The sequence below is a fragment of the Ranitomeya imitator genome, chromosome 3 (genome assembly GCF_032444005.1).
Source record: "Ranitomeya imitator isolate aRanImi1 chromosome 3, aRanImi1.pri, whole genome shotgun sequence".
NCBI lineage: Eukaryota > Metazoa > Chordata > Amphibia > Anura > Dendrobatidae > Ranitomeya > Ranitomeya imitator.
In genome coordinates, this window is record NC_091284.1 from 215561678 (window position 1) to 215580260 (window position 18583).

The 18583-nt window shown below is 42.6% G+C and overlaps 1 protein-coding gene across 1 annotated transcript in view; it reads left to right on the forward strand.

Annotated features, from left to right (window-relative positions):
• Positions 1-18583, forward strand: part of LOC138672002 (bile acid receptor-like) — a 201299-nt gene that overhangs the window by 165713 nt on the left and 17003 nt on the right. The window contains exons 3-7 of the mRNA XM_069760089.1: positions 98-460; positions 13702-13842; positions 15295-15434; positions 15713-15820; positions 16748-16847. Of these exons, the coding sequence (XP_069616190.1) occupies positions 98-460; positions 13702-13842; positions 15295-15434; positions 15713-15820; positions 16748-16847 (852 nt within the window). The remainder of the gene's footprint in view (positions 1-97; positions 461-13701; positions 13843-15294; positions 15435-15712; positions 15821-16747; positions 16848-18583) is intronic.

Sequence of the window (18583 nt, forward strand, 5' to 3'; positions counted from 1 at the left end):
TAGAAAGTTGTGGGCAGAAATTTAAGTTTGGCCATTCCCTGCCTGTTCAGCACAGAAAGCAATATATTGCTAAATGTTTCTTTGTTTGTTTTCACAGACGTTCTGCCAGATCACATTAATTATCAACTTCCAGATTCAGACTTCCAGGCGACCCCGTACTGTCAGTATACAAATGTGCCTTATTCTCCTGTGTTGCAATCCCCAACGTCACAATGCCATTACAGTGCATACAGTTTGGAGACCTCCTACAGTGATGGGCAATATGTCCTTAGCACATGTGACATGGGTAAACCACCCTCAAACATGACGCATTGCATGGAGGAGATGTATCCTGCTGTAAAAAGGACAAGAATTAGTCATTCTACCATTCGGATGAAAGGTCATGAAGAACTTTGTGTCGTGTGTGGAGATAAGGCTTCTGGGTATCACTACAATGCGCTTACTTGTGAAGGTTGTAAAGGTCAGTAAAATACTAGATTGTGTTCTTCTAATACTAGTCACATGTATGTCCATGTCAAACAATTTAACAACGTTATATGATCATATATTTCAATCATGGAAATTCTTTGAAACATAATTAAATCCAGTACATGCAGGGCACCATTTGTTGCCCCAAAAGTAGCAATTAAAAAAGAAAAGGTAATTGTAAAAGAGTCTGTCACCCCCAGGATGCTAACTAAATCACTAATACAGATATATGAAGGGGCTTCGGTCCACTCTTGGTGTAGTCAAGAACCCAATACATTGGAACTTCTCTTCAATTTTCATGCTGAGCATTGTCATATCTTGATTAACAAAGCTCAAGAGAGCCCTGCCGGAGCCATGCAGCTACGCTGACATGGTAGTATTGCTAGCTCTCACTTCTGGCTCCTGTCTGCAGCACAGTACCTAGCAGCAGCAGAAAGGAGCCAGTAATTATACTATGTGAGCGCTGCTGCAGTGTCCGTGCTGAGATGCTGTACCGCTGATTCTCACATCTTGATTGACAGTGCTAAACTCAATCAGTTTCACTGTATCTCCACATACACACTGCAGCATTCACATCGGCTCATAACTGGCTCCTCTCTGCGGTCACTACTCAGTGCTGTACCGCAGACAGGAGCCAACAATGAGAACCAGCAATTACACTATGTAAGCATGGGTGCAGCATTCGGACAATCAAGATATGACTAATTCTACAGTATGTAAATTAAAGGGGAACAACGGTGAACTGAGCTGCTGGAAACCCCAAGGGTGTGTAAAGTGCTGTAAAGCGGTAGTTGCGACCGAGTTGCTGTCCAGTTGTGCTGTGACATTTTACAGACAAGGGGTGTCCCAGTCCCAGTGTGCTGTAGGGTGAGGGGTGCATCACCCTCACTTGTAGGCCGCAGGCCTCCGCTGCCTCCACTCTTCCGTTCTCAGGAGCCACTGCACATACTGCATGGGACACCAGGTTCTTTTCAACAGTCAAACTTTTACTAAACAGTCCAAGTTCATCAGGTGCGTACAGATGGGATAGGGCACAGCAATGCACAGTTCCTTCCTCCTAAGCACAACTCCTCTTCTGTTCTGCCATTAGCTCATTCTGGAATATCCCCAAGACTCCATCAGCCCCAGGGATTCGTTGTCCACTTTGGCAGTTCACATGGATCCAACCACCTGCCCCTCATGTAACTATATGTCTCCTGACCTCGTGATGTCCGAAGGCCAGACCCGCTCCATAGTACCTGGCCCGAACCCTAGACTCCAGCCTCTATTGGAAAGGTCCATCAGGGATCTCCATTTGGCCGCCCACAGCCCTGAATGTTTGGCACATGCTGCCCCTAGCAACCCATCACCCCACCTGAACCGGAACTCACCTCCATATTTCACTGACTAACACTGAACGCCCTCTAATCAGGAAGTGCCCCCCTCAGTGTAAGGAGATGGACTATGTTCCCCCTGAAGATATCGATGCTGCTGTGTTGTAGAATGTGAATAATGATTTGTTCCTGATATGTCTTCTTGTGGTAACAATTTTTAATTTCTCTTTAGGCTGTAGTCCTAACTCACGATCACAACATGTTACTGTCTAGAACTAGGTAAAAAGTTAAGCTGGTATTCCCATTTTCAAGCCATCTCTAAGATCTCAACACAATATGTAGTAGGTGTAATAATAATAATATTAGCAAATACCTCCAATTACAAATGTAGCATAGTTTTTCTGAATCACTATGTCTCTTTCCTCATGTGCAGGAATTGCAGGACCTTAGGTATCCATGGTAATGACCACTAGCAACTAGCTAACTAACTGTCACTATATCAGTGGTGGTAACATTTATACCTAAGGTCCTGCAATGCCTAATATAATTATTATTACACCTGCTACATATTGGGATAGGATTTTGCAGATTGGAATGCCCCTCTAAGTTTTGCTAGCAACAGTGGAACAAAGACAGTGCGAAGGTTAAGGTCAGCCCATACTCATACTCCCATTGTGGGGAGGAGATTTGGGAATCTCCAGTTAGTGTGAGGAACAGAAAGTAGTGTTCAGTTAGTAAGTGGTTTGGACAAGGATAGAAGCAAGGACACCCCTCTGGTCTAAGTAATCCCCATGAGAGTGTGTATGAAAGAGGAGAACAGAGAAGCAGAGAATGAACTACTAAAGAAAGGTGATTGAGTGGTGACTGTGGAATACCTCTAGCAGGTGAGTTGTGGGAAGGGAACTTTGGGCCAACAACTTTGTTAGAGTGCGTGTGGACCTCCAGGAATGAAAAGTGTCAGCCAAGTACTGTTAACTGTGGTCCCGAGAAGAGACAATGCAGCGAAGCTGGGGGCACATACAGTAAAGAAGGTAGACACAGGCTCTTCATTTATGTGATTCCTGAAAAGTGGGCTGAAGATAGTGAGTACAGGAAAAGAGTATGTAAAGTGTCATAGCTGTCTAGGAAGCTTGCCACAACTCTGCTAGTGAGACGTTTCCTCAACTGTGTGCTTAAAATATTTGTTGAAGACATGCGACTGCTGTGTCACCCAAAGAAAGATGTTTTCATCTCCTGCTGTGCTTTGTTGATAAATAAAACGAACAGTAAAGTTGAACTTGTTTTTATACACTTTTGTGGTCTCCCGTTTGTGGGGTCGCAGGGAATCATGGCAATGCTAAGTGCGGCAAACCAGAGGAGTCAGGAGGTGTCCACAGTCACAACAGCAGCAAACACACACATCCAAAATAGGCCCCTGTTTCGTGCAGCGGTGTCGGACTCAGGACACTCACCCATGGCTACCACTCTGGGTACCTTTACATCAGCACTAGTGCCCACCCACAGGGCTAATCCTAACGTAAACCATTTCCTATCTACTTGATAACCTGTTCTATATCCTGTGCTATATTCTATGCTGTCCTAAGCTTACCCTTATTCTATAATCGCATTATGCATTAACACTTTATATCCTGTATATAACCATAGTAGATTATATCACATAATGCGTCTGGTGTCTTCAGGGGAAGGAACAGAGACAGAGACAGTCTACATCCCTACAAGTGCACCAAAGTCCCTCATTTGCATACAAATAAAAATTTTAATTCCAAAAGTCTATCTACATTTAGGATTTTTATAGGTGCAAAGTCCCCTACATACCCGTATAAATGGTTTAGTTAGCATTTGGGAGTGACAGACTCTTTTAAAAATAGCTGTCTATTTATTGTCCTTTTTATTTAAATAGCACTAACATATTTTGCAGCAGTTTACAATTTGAAGAGTTTGATGTTTTCCACCCTAGAAATTATTTCTGACATGGGCTGGTTAAAATTGATGATCCAGTATATAGAGTCCAAACATTATTAGATAGTACCTAAAGATTTGGGTTAACTGCTGACACATCAGTATTTTTAAATAGAATTTAAGAGGAGCTGGACTTTACATGCTTCCCAACATGTACAGCTCTGGCAAAAATTAAGAGACCACTGCAAAATTTTTAGTTTGTCTGATTTTTCTCTTTATAGGTATATTTTTTAGTAAAATGTAAATTGTTCTTTTATTCTATAAACTACTGACAACATGTCTCTGAAGTTCCAGCTTGATTCATACGTCCTTCGCAAAGAAAAACCTGCTCAATTCCAGCCTTGCTGAAGCATCCCAAGATCATCACTGATCCTCCACCAAATTTCACAGTGGGTGCAAGACACCGTGGCTTGTACGCCTCTCCAGGTCTCCGTCTAACCATTAGACGACCAGGTGTTAATCTGGGGATGCTTCAGCAAGGCTGGAATTGAGCAGGTTAATCTTTGCGAAAAACGTATGAATCGAGCTGCATAGGTGGTTATCCTGGAAAACAGTTGATTCCTTCTGCTCAGGCAATGTTCCCCAACTCTGAGGACTGTTTTTTCAAGCAGGACAATGTGCCATGCCACACAGCTAGGTCAATCAAGATGTGGATGAAGGACCACCACTGTTATGACCTGGTGGTGAGGACAATAATGGACCTGGTGGTTAAGAGCACACGGAATGACCTGATAGTTACTAATAATACAGGACAAGCTCTGAGACGTGGGAACTCTGCTGACCGCAATCCCTAATCCTATCACACACACTAGAAATAGCCGTGGAGCGCTCCTGACGCTCCCTAGGCGCCTCGTCACAGCCTAAGGAACTAGCTAGCCCTAAAGATAGAAAAATAAAGCCTACCTTGCCTCACAGAAATTCCCCAAAGGAACAGGCAGCCCCCCACATATAATGACTGTGAGTTAAGATGAAAATTACAAACACAGAGATGAAATAGATTTAGCAAAGTGAGGCCCGACTTACTGAACAGACAGAGGATAGGAAAGGTGTTGTGAATTCTGTGGCAGAGCTCCCTCCTGTGGTCACAAGTGGTACTTCGGCTGATTCTCTCTGTGAGCTTCCGTTGGTGGAGGAAAGTGGTACTGCGGCTTCTGAGTTTCCTTCCTCAGGTGATGTGGTGAAGTCGTTAGGTGCTGCTCTATTTAACTCCACCTAGTGCTTTGATCCTGGCCTCCAGTCAATGTTCTAGTATTGGACCTGTTTCCTCCTGGATCGTTCCTGTGGCCTGCTGCTCTGCATAGCTAAGTTCCGCTTTGCTATTTTGTTTGCTGTTTTTTCTGTCCAGCTTGTTTATTTGTTTTTTCCTGCTTGCTGCAAGCTCTGGGACGCAGAGGGTGTACCTCCGTGCCGTTAGTTCGGTACGGAGGGTCTTTTTGCCCCCTTTGCGTGGTTTTTGTAGGGTTTTGTGTTGACCGCAAAGTTACCTTTCCTATCCTCGCTCTGTTCAGAAAGTCGGGCCTCACTTTGCTAAATCTATTTCATCTCTACGTTTGTCTTTTCATCTTAACTCACAGTCATTATATGTGGGGGCTGCCTTTTCCTTTGGGGTATTTCTCTGAGGCAAGGTATGCTTATTTTCTATCTTCAGGCTAGCTAGTTTCTCAGGCTGTGCCGAGTTGCATAGGGAGCGTTAGGCGCAATCCACGGCTGCCTCTAGTGTGGTTGGAGAGGATTAGGGATTGCGGTCAGCAGAGTTCCCACGTCTCAGAGCTCGTTCTATGTTTTCGGGTTATTGTCAGTATGTGCTCTGACCTCTATGTCCATTGCGGTACTGAATTACCTTATCATAACAGTACTGGAGGCCCAAAGTACTAATGATTCTCAATAGAGGGAAAAAAGAAGTTCTGAGACCATTTTTTTTTCTCTGCACTGTGTTTTGCCTTTTTTTTCCCCTAGACATTTGGGTGGTTCAGGACACAGGTGTAGCGATGGACATTAAAGGTCTGTCTTCATGTGTGGATCAGCTCACGGCAAGAGTACAAAATATTCAAGACTTTGTGGTTCAGAATTCTATGTTAGAACCGAGAATTCCTATTCCTGATTTGTTTTTTGAAGATAGAACTAAATTTCTGAGTTTCAAAAATAATTGTAAACTATTTCTGGCTTTGAAACCTCGCTCCTCTGGTGACCCAGTTCAACAAGTTAGGATCATTATTTCTTTTTTACGTGGCGACCCTCAGGACTGGGCATTTTCTCTTGCGTCAGGAGATCCTGCATTAAGTAATATCGATGCGTTTTTTCTGGCGCGCGGATTGCTGTGCGATGAACCTAATTCAGTGGATCAGGCAGAGAAAAATTTGCTGGCTCTGAGTCAGGGACAGGATGAGATAGAGGTATATTGTCAGAAATTTAGAAAGTGGTCCGTACTCACTCAATGGAATGAAGGTGCGCTCGCAGCTATTTTCAGAAAAGGTCTCTCTAAAGCCCTTAAGGATGTCATGGTGGGATTTCCTATGCCTGCTGGTCTGAATGAGTCTATGTCTTTGGCCATTCAGATCGGTCGACGCTTGCGTGAGCGTAAATCTGTGCACCATTTGGCGGTATTACCTGAGCTCAAACCTGAGCCTATGCAGTGCAATAGGACTTTGACCAGAGTTGAACGGCAAGAACACAGACGTCTGAATGGGCTGTGTTTCTACTGTGGTGATTCCACTCATGCTATCTCTGATTGTCCTAAGCGCACTAAGCGGTTCGCTAGGTCTGCCACCATCGGTACGGTACAGTCAAAATTTCTTCTGTCCGTTACCTTGATCTGCTCTTTGTCATCGTATTCTGTCATGGCTTTTGTGGATTCAGGCGCTGCCCTGAATTTGATGGACTTGGAGTACGCTAGGCTTTGTGGGTTTTTCTTGGAGCCCTTGCAGTGTCCTATTCCATTGAGAGGAATTGATGCTACGCCTTTGGCCAAGAATAAGCCTCAGTACTGGACCCAGCTGACCATGTGCATGGCTCCTGCACATCAGGAGGTTATTCGCTTTCTGGTGTTGCATAATCTGCATGATGTGGTCGTGTTGGGGTTGCCATGGCTAGAAGTCCATAATCCAGTATTAGATTGGAAATCCATGTCTGTGTCCAGCTGGGGTTGTCAGGGGGTACATGGTGATGTCCCATTTCTGACTATTTCGTCATCCACCCCTTCTGAGGTTCCAGAGTTCTTGTCTGATTACCGGGATGTATTTGATGAGCCCAAGTCCGATATCCTACCTCCGCATAGGGATTGCGATTGTGCTATCGATTTGATTCCTGGTAGTAAATTCCCAAAAGGTCGACTGTTTAATTTATCTGTGCCTGAGCCCGCCGCTATGCGGAGTTATGTGAAGGAGTCCTTGGAGAAGGGGCATATTCGCCCGTCATCGTCGCCATTAGGAGCAGGGTTCTTTTTTGTAGCCAAGAAGGATGGTTCACTGAGACCTTGTATAGATTACCGCCTTCTAAATAAGATCACGGTTAAATTTCAGTACCCCTTGCCGTTGTTATCTGATTTGTTTGCTCGGATTAAGGGGGCTAGTTGGTTCACCAAGATAGATCTTCGTGGTGCGTATAATCTTGTGCGTATTAAGCGAGGCGATGAATGGAAAACTGCATTTAATATGCCCGAGGGCCATTTTGAGTATCTAGTAATGCCATTCGGACTTGCCAATGCTCCATCAGTGTTTCAGTCCTTTATGCATGACATCTTCCGAGAGTACCTGGATAAATTCCTGATTGTGTACTTGGATGACATTTTGATCTTCTCGGATGATTGGGAGTCTCATGTGAAGCAGGTCAGAACGGTGTTTCAGGGCCTGTGTGCTAATTCTTTGTTTGTGAAGGGATCAAAGTGTCTCTTTGGTGTTCAGAAGGTTTCATTTTTGGGGTTCATCTTTTCCCCTTCTACTATCGAGATGGACCCTGTTAATGTCCAAGCCATCCATGATTGGACTCAGCCGACATCTCTGAAAAGTCTGCAAAAGTTCCTGGGCTTTGCTAATTTTTATCGTCGCTTCATCTGCAATTTTTCTAGTATTGCTAAACCATTGACCGATTTGACCAAGAAAGGTGCTGATGTGGTCAATTGGTCTTCTGCTGCTGTGGAAGCTTTTCAAGAGTTGAAGCGTCGTTTTTCTTCTGCCCCTGTGTTGTGTCAACCAGATGTTTCGCTTCCGTTCCAGGTCGAGGTTGATGCTTCTGAGATTGGAGCAGGGGCTGTTTTGTCGCAGAGAAGTTCTGATTGCTCGGTGATGAAACCATGCGCCTTCTTTTCCAGGAAGTTTTCGCCTGCTGAGCGAAATTATGAAGTGGGCAATCGAGAGTTGCTGGCCATGAAGTGGGCATTCGAGGAGTGGCGTCATTGGCTTGAAGGAGCTAAGCATCACGTGGTGGTCTTGACTGATCATAAGAACTTGACTTATCTCGAGTCTGCCAAGCGGTTGAATCCTAGACAGGCTCGTTGGTCGCTGTTTTTTGCCCGTTTTGACTTTGTGATTTCGTACCTTCCGGGCTCTAAAAATGTGAAGGCGGATGCTCTGTCTAGGAGTTTTGTGCCCGACTCTCCGGGTTTATCTGAGCCGGCGGGTATCCTCAAAGAGGGAGTAATTGTGTCTGCCATCTCCCCTGATTTGCGGCGGGTGCTGCAAAAATTTCAGGCTAATAAACCTGATCGTTGCCCAGTGGAGAAACTGTTTGTCCCTGATAGGTGGACGAATAAAGTTATCTCTGAGGTTCATTGTTCGGTGTTGGCTGGTCATCCTGGAATCTTTGGTACCAGAGAGTTAGTGGCTAGATCCTTTTGGTGGCCATCTCTGTCGCGGGATGTGCGTGCTTTTGTGCAGTCCTGTGGGATTTGTGCTCGGGCTAAGCCCTGCTGTTCTCGTGCCAGTGGGTTGCTTTTGCCCTTGCCGGTCCCGAAGAGGCCTTGGACACATATCTCTATGGATTTTATTTCAGATCTTCCCGTCTCTCAAAAGATGTCAGTCATTTGGGTGGTCTGTGATCGCTTCTCTAAGATGGTCCATTTGGTACCCTTGTCTAAATTACCTTCCTCCTCTGATTTGGTGCCATTGTTCTTCCAGCATCTGGTTCGTTTACATGGCATTCCAGAGAATATCGTTTCTGACAGAGGTTCCCAGTTTGTTTCGAGGTTTTGGCAAGACTTTTGTGGTAGGATGGGCATTGACTTGTCTTTTTCCTCGGCTTTCCATCCTCAGACTAATGGCCAGACCGAACGAACCAATCAGACCTTGGAAACATATCTGAGACGCTTTGTTTCTGCTGATCAGGATGACTGGGTGTCCTTTTTGCCTTTGGCTGAGTTCGCCCTTAATAATCGGGCCAGCTCGGCTACCTTGGTTTCGCCGTTTTTCTGCAACTCTGGGTTCCATCCTCGTTTCTCTTCAGGGCAGGTTGAGTCTTTGGACTGTCCTGGTGTGGATACTGTGGTGGACAGGTTGCAGCAGATTTGGACTCATGTAGTGGACAATTTGACCTTGTCCCAGGAGAAGGCTCAACGTTTCGCTAATCGCAGACGCTGTGTGGGTCCCCGACTTCGTGTTGGGGATTTGGTTTGGTTATCTTCTCGTCATATTCCTATGAAGGTTTCCTCTCCTAAGTTTAAACCTCGTTTCATTGGTCCGTATAGGATTTCTGAGGTTCTTAATCCTGTGTCTTTTCGTCTGACCCTTCCAGATTCTTTTTCCATACATAACGTATTCCATAGGTCATTGTTGCGGAGATACGTGGCACCTATGGTTCCATCTGTTGATCCTCCTGCCCCGGTTTTGGTGGAGGGGGAGTTGGAGTATATTGTGGAGAAGATTTTGGATTCTCGTGTTTCAAGACGGAAACTCCAGTATCTGGTTAAGTGGAAGGGTTATGCTCAGGAAGATAATTCCTGGGTCTTTGCCTCTGATGTCCATGCTCCCGATCTTGTTCGTGCCTTTCATATGGCTCATCCTGGTCGTCCTGGGGGCTCTGGTGAGGGTTCGGTGACCCCTCCTCAAGGGGGGGGTACTGTTGTGAATTCTGTGGCAGAGCTCCCTCCTGTGGTCACAAGTGGTACTTCGGCTGATTCTCTCTGTGAGCTTCCGTTGGTGGAGGAAAGTGGTACTGCGGCTTCTGAGTTTCCTTCCTCAGGTGATGTGGTGAAGTCGTTAGGTGCTGCTCTATTTAACTCCACCTAGTGCTTTGATCCTGGCCTCCTGTCAATGTTCTAGTATTGGACCTGTTTCCTCCTGGATCGTTCCTGTGGCCTGCTGCTCTGCATAGCTAAGTTCCGCTTTGCTATTTTGTTTGCTGTTTTTTTCTGTCCAGCTTGTTTATTTGTTTTTTCCTGCTTGCTGGAAGCTCTGGGACGCAGAGGGTGTACCTCCGTGCCGTTAGTTCGGTACGGAGGGTCTTTTTGCCCCCTTTGCGTGGTTTTTGTAGGGTTTTGTGTTGACCGCAAAGTTACCTTTCCTATCCTCGCTCTGTTCAGAAAGTCGGGCCTCACTTTGCTAAATCTATTTCATCTCTACGTTTGTCTTTTCATCTTAACTCACAGTCATTATATGTGGGGGCTGCCTTTTCCTTTGGGGTATTTCTCTGAGGCAAGGTAGGCTTATTTTCTATCTTCAGGCTAGCTAGTTTCTCAGGCTGTGCCGAGTTGCATAGGGAGCGTTAGGCGCAATCCACGGCTGCCTCTAGTGTGGTTGGAGAGGATTAGGGATTGCGGTCAGCAGAGTTCCCACGTCTCAGAGCTCGTTCTATGTTTTCGGGTTATTGTCAGGTCACTGTATGTGCTCTGACCTCTATGTCCATTGCGGTACTGAATTACCTTATCATAACAGAAAGGTAACTTTGCGGTCAGCACAAAAAACTACAAAAAGACCACGCAGAGGGCGCAAAAAGACCCTCCGCACCGACTCACGGTGCGGAGGCGCTCCCTCTGCGTCCCAGAGCTTCCAGCAAGCAAGATAAAAATCAAAATAGCAAGCTGGACAGAAAAAATAGCAAACAGAGAAAAACAAGCAGGAACTTAGCTTCTGCTGGAAAGACAGGTCACAAGAACGACCCAGGAGCGAACTAGACCAATACTGGAACATTGACAGGTGGCATGGAGCAATGATCTAGGTGGAGTTAAATAGAGCAGCCAGCTAATGAATTAACCTCGTCACCTGTGGAAGGAACCTCAGAAGCCGCAGCCCCACTCACAACCACCAGAGGAAGCCCATGGACAGAACCAGCCGAAGTACCATTCATGACCACAGGAGGGAGCTTAACAACAGAATTCACAACACACCACATCATATTCCTCTTATGACCAGTCCAATCTCCAGACCTGAACCCCATTGAAAACCTCTGGAATGCAATCAAGAGGAAGATGGATAGTCAGAAGCCATCAATCAAAGAAGAACTGCTTAAATGTTTGCACCAAGACTGGCATAAGGTCAGCCAAAAGTAGTGTGAAAGACTGATGGAAAGCATGCCAAGAAAGCTGTGATTAAAAATCATGGTTATTCCACAAAATATTGATTTCCGAACTCTTCCTGAGTTAAAACATTAGTATTGTATTGTGAACTTGTGTTTTTTTTTGCATTATTTGAGGTCTGCAAGCAATGCATATTTTTGTTATTTTGACCATTTATCATTTTCAGAAAGTAAAAGCAAAATTTAGTGCTTGGTACTTCGGAGACATCTTGTCAGTAGTTTATAGAATAAAAGAACAATTTTACATTTTACTCAAAAATATACCTATATAGAGAAAAATCAGACAAACTGAAAATTTGGCAGTAGTCTCTTAATTTTTGCCAGAGCTGTATGTTAGTATTAGCATACGCTGACTTGGTTTGGACAGAATTTGTTGTTGTTAGCTTTGTATTATGAGCTGACATTAAAGGGAATCTGTCACCCCAAAAATCGTATATGAGATAAGGCCACCGGCAGCAGGGGCTTATCTACAGCATTCTGTAACCTGAACGGTAAGAAAAACAGGTTATATTATACTCACCCAGGGGTGGTCCCGCTGCGGTCCGGGTCCGATGGGTGTCGCGGTCCGGATCCAGCGCTTTCTATCTTCAAAGGATGACGTCCTCTTCTGCTGCAGCTCTGGCGCAGGCGTACTTTGCCTGCCCTGTTAAGGGCAGAGCAAAGTACTGCAGTGCGCAGGCGACGGGCCTCTGACCTTTCCCGGAACCTTTCTATTCTATTCTGGTGGGTCATGCTGTGAATTTACTGTACATGGCTGATGACATGTTTCCTATGAGATGAGTGCATAAAAATCGGACGGCACACACATAGTCTGTGTGCTGTGTGATTTTTTTTCTCGCACCCATTGACTTGCATTGGTGAGTCTCGTCCGATATACGAGACCACTCTCAGTATGCTGTGATTGTTTATTCTGTCCAATCCGAACTGAGAAAAAAAACACAGATGCACACAATCATTGAACAACATTAGTAAAAGTGCAATCCGATTTTTTTATCGGATTGCACTCGTCCATTTTAAACATAAATGAGTATGAGCCCTAAGACTTAGTGCACATTATGCGCTTTTGGTGAACTTTTGACACTGTTGTATTTTTGCTACATCAAAAAAAACAGCATCTAATTGTTCCAGCAAAGTGGATGGGATTTATAGAATTTTCATCCCCGCTGTGCTTTTTATATGCAGTGTCAACTAACCTGAAGTGCGTGTTTCAAGTCAGCAACATGTCAGTTTCTCTTGTGGTAACAATGAGTGTTATGTGCAGATTTTCACCAAACAAAACACATGTAAGCAGCATACAACTTTTGCCCAAGCAAAATACTAGGAAAATCAATAACAAAGCAGCTTTATTTAGATCATGACATACCAAAAAAAGAGAAAAACCACAGCATAAAAAAAACACACTCAAAAACACAATGAAACAAAACTGCATGGGGGACACTCAGAATGGCATCATGGGCCACATGTGACCACCATGCCACAGGTTGTACACTCCTGCTCTAGAAATGAAGCTTCGTTGTGGCTATGTGCACACAGCGTCTTTTAAACTCAGGTTTAATTTTTCAAGCAGAAGACATATCAGGAAACTGTCAGTATTTTTGCCACTGGCAGTATTTTGGTAGGTTTTCCCATGATTTTTGTGTAATCTTTTTACTGTTGTTTTGTGGTCATTTTTTCACTCCATTGAGTAATGAAGAAACCACTAGTTTTTTTTGAGCAATAATAATAGAAAATGTTCCAAATTATGTCCAGTTATCTGTCGAGCTTCTTTTGAACTTTCCTATTGATTTATATAGTGAATGGATATTTCACTTTTTAAAAAAAGATGAATATGTTTACTCTTTTGAATGCTTTTTGATAGTTTTTTTCATGCGATTTCTGTGGTGTTATCCACATGAAAAAGACATTGTGTGCACACACCCAATCATTGACTAAGGGCAGAGACAGACTGACGTATTTCTCGTCCGAGAATCGCATTGCATCACACTGCAAGCACTGGCCTGGCACCTCTCCTGACCTGATGTATTTCTATGCAGCTGTCAAGCTCAGGTCAGGAGAGCCGACGGCCAGTGCGAGGTTTACGATGCGATTCTCGTTCGAGAAATAGGGCAGTCTGTCTCTGTCCTTTGGGTAGAAATCCTGTATACTTTGAAGAACTGAAAAACAAAGTAAGTTAGAAGATAGCATAATAAAAAAATATATATATGCTGAAACCTGAAAAGGCCACTATAATGGTTTTGTCAGATCAAACGTCAGAAATGTGAAATGAACTCCTACATGGACAAAATAAACCTAGTTACCGTTAATCATTTTATTGAAAGCAGCTATGAAAACATTTGGAAACTTACTTAACGTTTTATTTACATACAATTGTGAACTCTAGTCTATTAACAGCAAGAAGAATATTCATTGTATATTTCATATATGATTAAATTATATAATACTTTATTATATTTTACAGGCTTTTTCCGTCGTAGCATTACCAAAAATGCTGTGTATAGGTGTAAGAATGGTGGTCATTGTGAGATGGACATGTACATGAGGAGGAAGTGTCAGGAGTGTCGGCTTAAGAAGTGTAAGGCTGTTGGCATGCTTGCAGAATGTAAGTTTAGTATAATTCACTTATATTTAACATACATTTTTTTTGGGAACCTACAGTTGTATCCTCCCCTAACTTATTTCTTAACTTGACATGTACAGTCTGGTAAAACCAAGATCAAATAATATGAGCTGATATGTAGTACCCCACAGCCGTCACTACCACATCTGAAGGCGTGGTGGTGTTCTGCTGTATACTGTTTTAAGTCCAGCTTCTGCCAAGCTGCTAACGACTAATTGGTGGGAGGACTGGGTGTTGGACCATCGCTAATCTGGTATTGATAACGTCGTTTGTTTGTGGATTGGTCTTCAAGATCAAAGTTATGGAAAATCCCATGAATAAAAAATATGCAAATCAAATACTGTAGATATCTCAACGGATCCCATCCATCAGCCATATGTCACCCAAGGAGATCCTATGTAAAATTGTATTGAATTTTTTTCATGACAAATTATACAAGTAAAGACGCTTCATAAAACAACCTCTGTCTAAACAGATTATCTGGGTGTCAATCAGAGGCCCTCCTGCTCATAACATTCCCTATGATTCAAAGCATAGTCACTCTGAGGGACTAGTCCTAGTGGGTGCCACGGAATATTTCAATTCCCTTGCAGCAGGGAATTATTTGAGAGCCCATGGTTTACCAATGGGAAATCAGCCGTTTCCAATCTTTAAGAGCCTATCACATATGGTAAAACCTCTTTAAAGGAAACTACTAAAAGATATGCATAAAATGCACTAAGGTGTATACATAAATAATCTACATAATAATATAATAATAAGATTTTTTAGAATCCATTCAAATGTTGTGGCAGCATTATGTTTTTTTAACCTTAATTATGATAATAGCACAGCACTTTTTCAGCGATTTTGGAAAATCGCACCAAAATTATGTGTTTTTGCTGAGAGTGTGGAAACAACACGCAACACAAACTGCAACGTGTGAACGTACAGCTGTAAGAAATAATGTTATAATAAAAACCTCTTCTAAACCACTTTAAATAACGTGAAAGCTACACACCTCCAATAAAAAATGTATAGATTCCTGACTAGCCTTAAAAATCACATTACATTTTTTCTGGTAAAAGAAAAACAGTGTGGACATACCCTTATAAACTGCATGGAGGTGCACCTATATGCAGGATTTGGGCCTCAGTCCTCAGTTCATAAACTTTGATCACATGTAAACTAATATACTTGTGTTGACTATGTAGTTGGTTACTGAAGTAGCAAAAGTATTACAATTTTTGTAACAGATTAGCTGATAATAAATGACTGAGCTTGATAAAGAAAATACCCTCTTCATTGCTCAGAGGTCTAATGCTACTCTGACAAAAGCAAAACCATTCAATGTGGTTTCCATTATATTCCATTACATCTTCCATTACCTTCTACAGTAAATAAGATAACCTATTTGCGTGATATTGCATTGATCGTGCCCTGTTTATTTGGCAGGTTTGTTAACTGAAGTACAATGTAAGTCAAAGAGGCTCAGGAAAAACTGCAAACAAAACAGCTCAATATTCTGCAACGTGAAAGTGGAAGAAGATGCAAATGACAGCAGACAAGTTTCATCAACTACAAAGTCAGCAAAAGTGAGTACAAGTTTTAGTCAACACGTGAACATGAAAAATGGTCTATACGTGCACACTCTGCATTGGGCGCAAATGTGGTAAAGTAACTTCAGTAAGCATGTCACTGAAAGTATTACTTTTTTCATATCAGTACAGTACATTGATACATATGAACCTTTTACATGGTGGTTGCTGGGTGTGGGACCCACACCGATTTGATATTGATGCCTTATCCTGTAGATAGATTGATATTATATACCTAGATGACCCCTTTAACTTGTCATTTCTATTGATTTCAGCAGGTAGTAACACGACTGGAATTGTCATCTGAAGACTACAAGCTGATTGATCATATAGTTACTGCATATCAAAAATGCAGCTCCCCAGCAGATGAGCACAAATTATTTGTAAGTACCCAATGTGGAATCGTTCACATTATTCATAACAATTATTAATAAAAAAAGAGAAAGGTAATAGAGGTGATCTAAAACAGTTGCAGAACCCTAATCCAATGGCCATGTCAGTAGGTCATTGCTGCAAGACCAGAGCCCTGAAAGCTGCCTCTTGCCTGCCAGTATACCTAGCACCTCTTCTATTTAGTAGGCCTGCCACAACGTCATGTGTGCATCGCACTGCTAAAAGACGTCTCTGAGCCAGCAAATTAAGAAGAGACAGCACTTAGGAGGTGGTTCGCAGGGTTCTGATATGCAATTTTTTTTTTATCCTCTCTAAAAAGTAACTTTTTCTGAATTGAACTACACCATGTCCTGGTCATGATAAAATGGAAAATTGAAAAGAAACTAGAAATATTTAAAACGAAGACTTGACAAAATCGACATCCACTGTTTATTCAATAAGATTGTAGTGTTGCATGGCAGCATTGCCAAAAGGGTAGCTTTGTGCACGGCACCAGCCAAAATACAACCGATGCAAAAAATACTGATTTTTGTTTGAAAGTTGGATGCAACTTTGACCAACGTCAATGTAAGCCACATATAACTCGTGGCTTACATGTGAACTGTGGTCAATTTGACAGTTCTTTTTACAGCCAAATCACACTAATAGCAAGTTACACAAATGCTTTTGGTTGTGGGACATGACAAAGAATTGCTGTCAGGCAAACAGAGATGCCATGTAACCCTATCCTTGAAAGGAAAAAATAACTACTGTGTCCAGTCTTCATGATTGCAATGGCCAATTATTTTCTTTGTCATTGTTTTTTGTGGGGTGCATTAGCATAGCCGTAATAAGGCCATATAGGCAACATCCGATCCACCTGTGATTAAGGATTTATTGTAACTTTAAAACATCTGCTTTTTTATCATTTGACTCAGTTAGAAGAGGCAGCAAACCCAGAAGAAATATTCTACCAAATTTCTGAAGCAGCTGTGATGCATGTGCAAGTTCTCATAGAATTCACAAAAAGGCTCCCAGGTATGATCATATTTATGGCTGGCAATGCATAGAATAGCATTTATGTTAGTCACAGAAGGAGAGAAACATCAGCTTTCCCTTTTGTGTATTTACTTTTTTTTACAAAATTGTAGCTGCATTGCTTTTTTATAGTGAATTGTAATCCTATTATACCAAACATATACTTATTCCAATTATTTTAGTTGGTAGGTTTCAAAATTAAAGCTATTATCAACACTAATCTCATTGGTCCCTTAGGGTACAATCATTTTGCCTCATTTAGACTTACCTGGTGAAACTATATTTTGCTTACAATGCCACTGACAAACTGATTTGTGGCCTTTGCAATAACTGACTGTCTAGAAGCTCCTATCTGCAATACAAGTAATGCTACTGTACTACTATGTATCTGTAAGAAGCAGATAACAAGCAGTGTACTACAAGGTAATTCTAACGGTGTTCTGTACATGAAATTCTTCCATGGACAGACTTTGCACAAATGACTCCATTTAGCAGGTTCCAGCGGTACCCACGCCTTCATACCGTAACTGTAGTTTATTGGGGATACAGGGATCTGGATAATAGGGACCCATGGGTTGTGTCTACAGTGGAGTGAGCTAGCTGAGGATGGAATGTAGTAAGCTAGGAGAGGATGCTGGATTAGTCAGGTCAAAACCAAAGAGGGGACAAACAGGGCAGAATCAGAAGACAGAGCTGAGGTCAAGGAAGCAGCCAAGGTCAGAACCAGAAGGACTGAGTCAGAGGCTGAATCATCTGGCAGGTAGATCAAGCCAAGGTCAGCAACAAGTATGAAACAAGAAGTAGCAAAGAGTCAGGAGTATTAAACCAGGATGAGTATACACTTATAACTGGCAGCTCACAGCAACGCAGCCTACTTGAACTTTAAATAGGGAGGAGTTCTACCTCATAGGCCACAGCAAAAATCTAGATGCACCACTTTGAAAAAACACTAACACTTCCTGGCTGGACAGCCAAACCGGAAAACATTTGGCTGAACCATGCCTGCATCATCCAGTGATGCTAACAACACCACCACCTCTATCACCAGTACCATCTATAAAGCAAGTGTGGCAACGCCTGGTGATGGAGATATAGGTCATTGGAACAGAACTGGACAAGGATGTAACAGTAATTGTATGTATCAAAATTCCAAATAAGTGCTCACCTGATGGAGTTGTACTGTCACTGGTAGGACTATAAGTTTTCTGGAGGGAATCAAGTGATATAAATACCTTTATTATACAGTATATGCTTTTCGGAGTGGAATTTACATTTCCACCTGGCCCTGTTGAGAGGGTTAATTCTACCTGAAATGCATAGTTTGCCTATTAAAGGTATTTTTAATAATGTGATACACAGCTGTTGACTGTATTCCTGTGTCAGGACAAGTGCCGCCTTTGGGCACAATGTACAGTCATGGCCAAAATTTTTGAGAATGACACCAAAATTATATTTTCACATGATCTGCTGCCCTCTGGTTTTTATTAGTGTTTGTCTGATGGTTATATCACATACAGAAATATAATTGCAATCATATTATGAGTACCAATAGGTTATATTGACAGTTAGAATGAGTTAATGCAGCAAGTCAATATTTGCAGTGTTGACCCTTCTTCTTCAAGACCTCTGCAATTCTCCCTGGCATGCTCTCAATCAACTTCTAGACCAAATCCTGACTGATAGCAGTCCATTCTTGCATAATCAATGCTTGCATTTTGCCAGAATTTGTTGGTTTT